Source organism: Durio zibethinus, chromosome 16, assembly GCF_047325235.1.
Source record: "Durio zibethinus cultivar Kanyao isolate XHJ-2024 chromosome 16, ASM4732523v1, whole genome shotgun sequence".
Classification (NCBI taxonomy): domain Eukaryota; kingdom Viridiplantae; phylum Streptophyta; class Magnoliopsida; order Malvales; family Malvaceae; genus Durio; species Durio zibethinus.
Genome location: NC_143177.1, coordinates 20,421,203 through 20,432,072, shown reverse-complemented (window position 1 = coordinate 20,432,072; position 10,870 = coordinate 20,421,203). Strand labels below are relative to the sequence as shown.

At 32.5% G+C, this 10,870-nt stretch overlaps 1 protein-coding gene across 1 annotated transcript; it reads right to left on the bottom strand.

The window, feature by feature from the left end:
• Positions 1 to 1,557: 1,557 nt before the first annotated feature.
• LOC111294578 (sphingoid long-chain bases kinase 1-like) lies at positions 1,558 to 9,397 on the bottom strand. Its single transcript, XM_022887973.2, has 8 exons — positions 8,480 to 9,397; positions 7,988 to 8,359; positions 6,356 to 6,449; positions 6,210 to 6,247; positions 4,622 to 4,768; positions 4,191 to 4,290; positions 2,289 to 3,199; positions 1,558 to 1,931 (listed from the first exon to the last, which is right to left on the bottom strand). Exons 1-8 carry the CDS (start codon positions 8,942 to 8,944, stop codon positions 1,782 to 1,784), a joined length of 2,277 nt encoding a protein of 758 aa, XP_022743708.2. The 5' UTR covers positions 8,945 to 9,397; the 3' UTR covers positions 1,558 to 1,781.
• Positions 9,398 to 10,870: the final 1,473 nt, after the last annotated feature.

The following is a 10,870-nucleotide window of genomic DNA, read 5'->3' as shown; positions in this document are numbered from 1 at the left end:
GTCATGTATTATTCATGTATCACAAAAAAAAATATAATAAAAAATTTTATTAGGTAATATTACATTTCTCTAAATCAAACACAAATTTTACATTTCGTAAATTAATAAAATCCAAGAATTACACATTACTCTTCAATATTATTTTCCCTAGAATTCCTTTTTCTTTAAATATTTAAGAATTCACGAATCAAATGCATATAAAAAAATTTAAAAGAAAAATTTTTTGCATGTAAAGATAGATAGAAATTGAATGAGTTTAGGCAAGTTGATTCATCCAAAAATTAATGTTATGAATAATTTTTAAATTATAATAAAATATTTAATGTATATTTAAATTTTAAAAATCTCTAATATAACATTTAAATTATGATTCTATTAATTAATGTATTACTTACCCTTCAATTGATTAACTTCAAAAGATGAGATATAACAAACAAACAACTCTTTAAATTTTATTTAAATAAATATATTCATAATTCAAATATTACAAACAAACAATCTTTAGTAAAATTAAAATTTGATCTGTTTACTTGCAAAATTTTCTTTTCAATTATCCCCTAAACTTAAACCTTTTTGCATTAAAAAATTTTCATTTATCTGCCTTTAAGAAAAAATAGAGATCCTAAGAACACAATTTATTAATCTTTGTTTTGCAAGAGCTCCTACTTATTTTTGTTTTTTCACGGCAGCGTTTTGAGATCGAAAAAGATGCTTTGTCCACAAATACTTGGGGCAACAAGGGTAGGGGATGAGTTATGAGAGGTGGAGAAGGCAACCTGGCCCACTCTCCAATCCAATCTTTATGGATAGCAAAAACCCAAGCCAGCCTATCAAAGACAATCAAAAATCGCGCCAACCAATCATCCCCAGCCACCACCAGACAGGGACAAAGGCTCCATTTTTTTCTTTTCCAAGTTCTAACCACGCTAAAATTCTACAACTTTTTAGAGGAAGCAAAACAACTTAAGCTGAAAACCCTTCGGAAAAAAACCTGAACTTGAATCCACCCAAATCTGAATTGCACAAATAGTCAAAAATCAAATCCAAAAATATGAGATTCCATCATAATTCAAACCAAAATCATGTTAAAAGGATTACATCTAATATCTAATAAATTAAATTTAAAATTGCTTGAAACTAACGGAAATCCGAACCAATACAATCTGAATTCAAATCAACCCCTTTGCAACCTGCAATAAAAATCATCCTATACATGCACCATCTTTAATAGAGCTTACGTTAGTAAAAGAAGGAATGATTGCGATTTGCTCAGTGATCGCCTTCCCTTCTTTGTAGAACTTCTACATCATGGCACACTTGGATGCTTTTCATTCAATGGGATATGAAGCAGTGATGGAGAAAGACAGAAACAGAACTGAGAAAATAGAGAAGATAAAAGGACAAGACATTCTTTTGTAAATATCTCAGATCCAGAAGATATCTTATAAAGAAATTTCAAAGGAACAAAAAGGTAAATTTTCAATACATTTAGCAACTCTCACATAGAAACAAACAAGAGAAAAGCGCATATATACCAAAGAGGAGTAGAAAAGCAAATAAACAAGCAGCAGAAAACAGATACATAAACCCAACAAAATTTACAGAACCCTCATGTATGTAATGGAACAAACTGGAAGGGGGTTAACGTGAAAAATATAACAGAAGATATTTTTGTTTTGTATAAGGATACTCTGCATATTCCACAGCCACGAGTATAAAAGAGAGCATTCACATCCAAGACATGACAAACAGAAAAATTCAAAAACATCATCTCTTGGTCATTATACATGACGGCTAGGGAAGCGACCAATTAGTCTGCACTGTTCTGGAAGCAAAGATGATACTACTTGTCCATTGAGGGGAAAAAGCTCACCATCAATCCCACAACCATTATGCGTGTGTTTCCCAGGCTTAATCTTAAATGATTTCACCTGCATTTCAATGGAAGCTACTGTTAGATGGTTTAAATCATGTGTAGATATTTATGCATATAGGAACCAGTTCACTGATCCGACAGTTGGATTAAAAATCTGCAAAACACCCATTATAAATCCCATAACAAATTGAAGTGAATGGGGCAACTATCCCTATGTAAGAAACAGTACACTAACTGCAAAACACATGTTCAAACCAGCACCAATCAATTCATCACATGCAGCTAATCCAGCTGCACTGACAATTTTAACAACAATCTTGAACTTGGATGGACTTTTATGGGCTCAACAATCAAGTTGCTATATTTGAAATACAAGATTGTTTATCGACTAAAGGAAAATTGATGCTCATACCTTGACATATTCAACATATGGCAGTGAAAGGTGTTTACCCATCTGTAGAAGCAAGAAAAATCTCATCAACCTCAACCGCCCAATACCGTGAACTAAGAGCATATCCATGGTGTTGTCATCATGTTCAGCACTTGGAGCCACCACCTGAGAACTCTGCACGGTTCTGCATGCATGGTTGCACACAATGATGCCAAGAAATGGCCCCTTGGTCACAACCCATTTATCTTCGAATCTTGGAACAACTTCCTTTATTCCTGACTCAATATCATCTGATGGCCCTGGTAACTCGATTGGATTTTCCACATCCCAATTAGCCTCAGTGTCCCACTTTGGTTCAGCATCCCAAATTGGACCTGGATCAGACAATGTGGAAGATATATCCTCTCTATCATTTGTTGCAGCATTACCCCAAGAACATCTAGAAGGATCATTTGCTGCAGTCACTCCACTCCATCCTTTATCTGTTCTTGATTTTGATCTGGTCCTTGGCCAATTTGGAGTCGTTGAGAATGGTAACTGAGGATGAATAACTTCAGGCTCAGTAGTTACATTGTTTCTTCCAGATGACAACCGTTTAGTCTTAGGATCAAGGCCTCGCACATACTCAGATGGTTCAGTTCTGGCATTAGAGCTACTAAATGTGTCCATCTCACCTCCAGACATTCGACTAGGAGTCATTATTGAATCAATACTAGATAAACTAGAGGCTCTGGGAATGCCATCCGTCTTTGACCTCCCCATAATGTCTGTGTAAAGGTCTGACATGTCAACTACCTCTCGATCCTCTTTTGCTGCTGGAAGGTACTCCACTTCATAATCGTATTTTGGCAAACACAAAAATTTGAGGAACCCAGCAACAAAATATCTTAGAGGACCAAATCCTTTCTGATATTTCTCAGAAAGTTCTAAGACTGCAACGTGTAAGAAAAGATACAAAAATAAAATTACAATTTCCACACTAAGAGACAATAAAAGATGGGGGAATTATTTTATGCACACATCATCATATACACTCATAAAAGATAGTGTTTCACTCAATCATTCTATACATAGAAAATCATGTATGCCTTATTTGAATCTAATGTTCCTTGATTGTATTCACATTCATGGATTGGTCTATTAATTAATCAAACTAAGAGATGAAAAGCATACAAGCTTCTCATACAAAATTAGCAAACTGACACCCTCATTCACCATCTTTGTATCCAGTCATTGAATTGTTATTTAACCATTACCAATTAGACTTCAAATCAAGCATTGTCCTGATGATAATTGTTGTTAATAATAAATATCTAAGCCAGACAGATATCAGAATCCAAATTTAGTGTACATGGAATATCTGACACAAATAAATGAATGAAACTATTCTAATTCAGGATTACAGAGAATATTAAAGGAGAACCAGGTGTCTCAACCTAAAATAGGCAACTTAAACGGAAAGGTTCAAACAAAAGCTGCAAACAATAGACGATGGCTACTCTAGTAGTAATTCTGACAAGTGATTTCTATTATAGATACAAACTTATAATGGGAAAACAGAAAAGGATGGGGTACAGAAGATAGCTTTTTCTTGACAAGGGGAAATGTGAAACAAAAACCAGTCACCCTTCAACTATATTATTGACTAATTACATCAACATATGAGGATGAATGCTCAAATCATTCTAAAAGGACAAATCATGGTCATAAGTGCAACTCACACTCGAAAGTCAGGCATCATAGCTAGGAATTTGGCCACACATTGAGGTGGCAAGTTATGAAGCATCAAAGCATATATAGGCTACATTTCAAACAAATTAAAAAAAAAAAGATAATTGTAAGAAGAGAACAGAGGTTGATTGAATATAGAAACTGACTTCTATTTTATTAGTCAGGATAAATCATCATGTGACCAGTACATACCATCACTGACAAAACCATAATAGGAGACTGTCATCCCAAAGTGAATAACACCAGTCTGAATCCATTCAACAGCAAAAACATCTGTAGCAGTAAGACCTCCCTGAAACCAACAAGAGAAAACCTCAATAGTAGGCAACAGAGAGACCAGTAGATATTTAATGTATTTATAAAAAGAAAAATGGGGTATTCATGTCACTCATTTCCTTATAGCGAGAGTTATTAAAAAAGAGCATTTTTCCACCAATAGAGATGCAACAGAATGAAGACATTTCTGCCAAACGTTTTACGCAATGTGTTAGGGTCATCAAGGTGTTACTACCAACTTCAGACCCATGTTTCAAAATAGTTTAGAAAATTAATCTATAAAGGCAGTAACAGAATAACCACCTAAGTAAAGCCAATCTCATCTTGAATTTACTAAGCAGCATTACCTTCACAATAGAAATAGCAGCAGAGACTGGATCTCTAACTCCAAGAACAGTCCAAACCAGTGAATTATCAGAACCAGCCGGTATAATTCCAATGGGTATAGAAATTCCTTCTTTCTGATTGTCTCTACTAAGCAGACCATTTAGAACCTACAAAATTACCAAGATGAAGTAACCAGCTTAATAAACAGAAATACCAGCAGACTAATAGAACACAACCCCATTCTAAGAACAAGGAAGCTTTATATTCTATTACAATGCTTTCAACAAAGCAATTGAATGACTATCCAGTACCATAAAATCCTCACACAGTCCCCTACAATGATGATCGAAAATCTGATGGTTTATGCACTATTAACAATGAACTTATCTCAAAGCTGATAATAAACTTAATATCAGAATCCTGTATGATAAATAGGACATAACTAAATAAACAGACAAAACTTTAGTGAAGGGGAGAAAACGAAACATCAAGTATGCGGTACAAATTCGTACAAGGTTTCCAGGTGATATGTTGTAACTATTATAAGAGCATAAGCATGGAAGATCTTTCTTATTCAAAGAGATACAAGAGACATTCTAGAGCATTACATGATCATAAAGTAGTATAAGTTGAAAAACAAACTTCATAGGATAAATTAAAATTGTGTATAGAAAGTTGGCTATTTTATGAAGTGGAAAAAGGGGGAGTAACGGGGACATTAAAATGGACATGGGACACAGCAAAGAAAAAAGGATATAATAGACAATAATATAACATAAAATTTGACTTTGCCCAATTCTAAATACCATAAAAGAATCCTATGTATCCATTCCCTATTGATGGGATAAGGATTGCTAACTAACAATTTCAAAGGTTGTGTGCTGTTAAGGGATAACAAATTTCCAATTTTTGGCTGATGAAAGCTCAAAGTAGATGAAACTCTGGACCATGTTGAGGATCAGGAAAAACTTCAATGGATAGAGATACTGCCTCAATTGAGAATCAGTCCTCTCTACATTCAGAGGACAAGTGTTTATATCAGCCAAGACCTTCATTAAGCATATTAATTTGAAAACCAAAGATGGTTCATATTGCAATATCAAAAACTATTCTAAAAGATGCATAACATAGAAAAAAGTGCAGTTTTCTTCCTTTACAAGGTTAAGTTAGATAAAATTCCAAGTTGATTTCGACTCTAAATTTTTTAAAACCATAAATAAGCAGGAGGAATATACTTGTATAACAAGTAAACGGCAACTACAATGTACTTATACAGAACATAGTTACTACTCTTCCTTACAATTATGTCTCAATCCTATCATAGAAGGTTATAAAGGCCAGTCCCTCAAAAAATTGATTCAGGAATCACACGATGACATGACAGAATACCAGTTGCCCTAGAATTTTACGAGCAATTTCACTTGTAATTTTACGAGCAATTTCACTTGTCACTGTAGCCAAATAATACTGATGGTGTTGAAATGGTTAGAAATGAAAAAACAAATGGACCGAAAGATTCTTTAGAAAATAAATAAATATATAAGTAGAAAACACCTTAAAAAAAAAGGAAATAAGAATGAGAATTTAACTCAATTTGAAATAACTAACCTCATTGATAATCCCGTCCCCACCAACGCATATTATTCCTAAAAGGGAAGTAGGATGACTTAAATTCATATTAATGGAGAAGATGCTGATAATCATAAACAAACAGAAGCAAAGCTATAATAAGTAATTTATTAAAGTAGTACTACCATCAGGACATGTGCTGATATCAACAGTAGATGCCAGCTTTTTAGCATGGCCAGCAGATGTTGTTTTGACTACCTCCAATTTAAACCCTGCAAGCTGTCACAGTTTGCATATACAATGTGAAACTCAGTAAAGCCCAAACTCTAAAATAGCTTCTTCTTGACAATAATACAAGAATAACATAAGAAACGGAAAGCAGAGATCCCACTACAAAGGAAAGAAGCAAGAAGTTACAGAAAAAATAAAGCACACAACAAAACAAAGATCATCATCCAAAAGAATGTAATATTTGATCATTTAATGGTAAACAAATCAGTAAAGTACACATTATTTAGAACATGACCCATACTGCCTTTATATATCTTACTTCAATGATATCTATCCTTATAAGGAAAATCTTACATGCAATGCTGCGTATGCAGAGGATCCATGATATTCAGCAGGGAAAAACACAAAATAAACATACCCACAGACTTATTCTTTTTTTTTCTAGACTTTTCAAAAACTATACAAACATTTAAACACTCTAACTAAACATGAAAATCCTAAAATTTTAGCAATTTATCAACAATACATATAGGGATGTCAATTTTACCCATACCCAACAGGAAACTCGATGGAGATGGAGATTGGTATTACATTGTGGGAATAGGGATGGAAATAAGTATGATTTTAAATTTTTATTATGTACAGAGATGGGGATGGGTAATATAAAACCCACCCCATACCCGTACCCTACATATATATTTATACATATTTAATATAAATATTTTTTCTTAAATAATAGAAATTATTATTTTTTATTAATTAAAATTAATATATTTTTATTGAAAAATATATACTAATAAATATTTATAAAAAAATTACCTTAATATACAAAATAAAAATAAAAAAAAGTTTTAAAAAAATTTTAGTTTTTAGTTTTTTTTTTTTTTTAAGCTATGGGTATGGGGATTACCCGTACCTATTAAATACTCGAGGGGAAGGGAATAGGGATAAATTTAAAATACCCATTGAGTTTGGGTACGAAGATGGGTATAATATGAAAATTCAGGGATGGAGATGGGAAATACTCTACCCTACCCATACCCTACCTATTGAGATCCTTAAATATATACTATAATTAGGCTCCAAAGCAAGCTGAAGACAATCTAATAATAATATATTCAACCTTCTATAATTGTAGCAAAGAATGCTAACATATCTTCACTTCAAAAAATCCACTTTATCCTAACCAAACTTTTACCCATACAAGCAAGGCATGAAAAATCAAATCAAGGCACGTTAGTGGCTTGAAGCAGTTATGTCGAAGTGCTCATATTATGTTCTTAAAGAATAATTTGAACCACGGATTGACAAGATTTAGATTCATCTGAAGGAAAGTTAAATCTAGCAGCTTTGGTTCCTAAAGCAGGAAATAATAGCCTAAAATGCACAACCATAGGATACAGAGAGATATCAATGCAAGTTCACTAAAAAAAAATGCACTGGGGATTTTGTTCATGGATAGATCTAGAGGAAAGGAAGAGAATTACAAAGTAAAAACAGCAATTACGATCAAGGACAACCTATTCCAAAGTGGAACAATCAGAAGTAAAATCTATATAAATTGGCAAGATAAAAGATACACATACCTTAAATATTGGTTCCACAATGCCATGGAAAACTTTACTAGAACGACCCCGACCTGACCTTGGATTCAATATAACAAGCATTTTCGGTGGATTCTTGCACCTGAAAACGAGCTCAGGAGGAGTATCCATCGGAAACAATTCAGAAGAAGCCTGTTTCTTCGAAGAAACTAAAGGGTGAGGCAAACAATTGATGAAACACTGCTGATCTGCAAACCCACCAACCCATTGGACTGCCTCTTCTGCAGTAGAAGCCAAGAAACGAAAATCTTTCCGACTTCTCTTCGGTTTAATAAAACAGGAAAGGCCACAAGAACCCTTTCTTAGAGGGTAAGAATGCACAGTGAAATGTCTAACACCAACATTGTAGGATACCTGTCAAGATAAAGAAACTGAATACACTGATTGCAAAGTCCCAAACCCCCCCCCCCCCCCCCAAAAAAAAAAAAAAAACTTATTCACTGAAATGGTCAATTTCAGAGTTTAAATGTTTACCGAGATGACATCATCAAGAGGCAAGACATGAGAACCCCAAACCAATGCCTTGCTAGTGAGTTTAGCAGCGACTCCTTCTTGGTTGGCAATATCAGTAGAAGAATTCTGCTTTACATCGGAGGAATTACTATTAGTGTGGACATTCTTTCTGTTATCCAAAATGAGCTTCCCTGAGTAAACCACATAACCAAGTAAATCAGATTTTTCATCCCCTCCTCCGATATCGATTCGAAGCTCTTCACTCTTGGATTTATCAAGCTGATCATCCGTGACAGGGGCTTCGCCACGCTTGGATGAATCCTTGAGCTTCTTAGTACGTTTCTCTGGGAACACAATTGGGGAAGAGTGTGTTAATATTTGCGAGCACAAGCTCAGCCGCCTCAACGACTGCTTGGACTGCGGCGACGACGACACTCTCACTGACGGACTATTACTACTCCTCGACAGATTCCCACTCTCCTCCATATCCGTTCACGCGCTTCTGCTCCGTAATTGTCACCACCAAATTTCACAATCACGGAGAAGAAATGTACAGATGGAGACATACAAAAAAATATTTCTTTTCCTTGTTTCTTCTTATAATCTCAAGCCAGCTGTAGCAGATGACCCGGAGATTATGATGATGATGGCAGCTCGAATTGCGATCAGACGTCAATCGTACGATTAATCTGTAAGATCAGCATACAAATTTCAAATTTTAGTTTAAAAAATTGGCTGCAACCGAAATTTGTGAATAATTTGGTCAGTAGAAAGGGTTTAAAAGAATGGAAATTGGAATTGGAGTGAAAATTGAGACTAATAGGAAGAGGGAGGAGGTCGGCGGCTAAGGCGGCGGATCGTGCCGCTGCCAGAATGAGTTAGGTTGAGTTTAGCGGATTCGTCGTCGATTACAACCTAAGGTGAAGGCCCGGCCTTTTCGGGCTCATTTCATTATATGTCAGGAAAGAAATACAAGCCCACCTTTTTTTTTCATTTTTATTTTATTTTATTCAACAACTGATAGCTCCACTATTTTTTACAATAAAATATTTTGCAAAATAATAATTATTTAATTAAAAAAGAAACAATAATAATTCTACTGCTTTTTGTTAAATTGCCAACGCAGGCATGACTTTTGTCTGTTTGTTTGTTTGTTTAAATTTTCATAATTAAATAAAAAAAATGATAATAAAAATTATTATAATAAATTATCAAAAAAATAAATTAAATCCATCAATTCCGAAATAATTGACCTCTGACTGTTGACTTTTTAGTGCAGTTCTTGCACCGTGGGGAAAGAATTTGCCTACGAAACGAACAGAAATTTCCTTCTTTTTTTTTTTTTTTAAATTCAACTTAATTTGAACTGATTTTAAGAAATTAAAAAAATTTGTATTTTCAGTTAAATTGTAATAACTTAATAAATAAACGAGATTGACGAGTTGGTTGTGTTGTGAACATGGGTAATTATTGGATGGAATAAGATTATAAATAATTAAGTTGACTAATAATAGATGCTCTAAATTTCTAGAAAGTAATCAAATCATGATTTTTCTTGACTTAAATTTATACCCAAAAGAGGTTTGTTAAACCAACCAACCAACCAACCACCTTCTTCCCCATGTAATTCATTTTAAATCATAAAATATTCATAGATCAAATTATGATATAGTCCTTATATTTTAACATAATTTAAAATTTAATCACTTTATTATAACTTATAAAAATATAATTTTTTATTATTTTAATTTGATAATTTTAATTCAATTATTAATCTCATGAAAATTTTATCATTAAAATGCTGACATATTAGTTGATTTGATGATATATGTATCGATCAATATGGACATGGTATTGACTTTACTGATATAATGTTAATTTTATTGAGGTGAGAATATTTTAATAAATGAAATCAGTTGTGAAATTATTCAAATAGTCTTTATATTTGTATAAAATTTGAATTTTAACCACTTTAAAATAATTCATAAAAATATCATTATCGTATAAGTTAAATTTGATAATATTGGTTCAATTACTAATGCCATTAATTACTTTCCTTCATCTTATTAATGTAACTGTTATCTTTTCAAAAAATATTTTAAAATACCTAATTTTTATTAAATTTGGAAAATTAAAAAACCCAAAAAATTAAAAAAATGATGTTTTATGAATTTTTTATAATTTAAAAAAGATTATATTTAATTTTTTTCAAATATTTTAATTTTATAAAAATTATATTTCTTGAATTTTGTTAACAATCAAATTTTAATTTAAAATTTTTTTAATTATTTAGAATTTTTTATAATAAAAATATTAATTTAATTTTTTAATTTTTTAAAAATAATAATTCTATAAATTTTATGAAAAATCATATTTAATTTTTTTAAAAAATAATTTTGAATTTTTAAACGT

Excerpts from the sequence above, each read along its gene's own strand:
- LOC111294578 (XM_022887973.2), bottom strand. The coding sequence starts at position 8,944 with ATGGAGGAGAGTGGGAATCTGTCGAGGAGTAGTAATAGTCCGTCAGTG. Across the intron at positions 6,248-6,355 it reads TATCAGCACATGTCCTGATG|GAATAATATGCGTTGGTGGG; the intron begins GTAGTACTACTT and ends CTTCCCTTTTAG. Across the intron at positions 4,291-4,621 it reads CTGCTATTTCTATTGTGAAG|GGAGGTCTTACTGCTACAGA; the intron begins GTAATGCTGCTT and ends TGTTGGTTTCAG.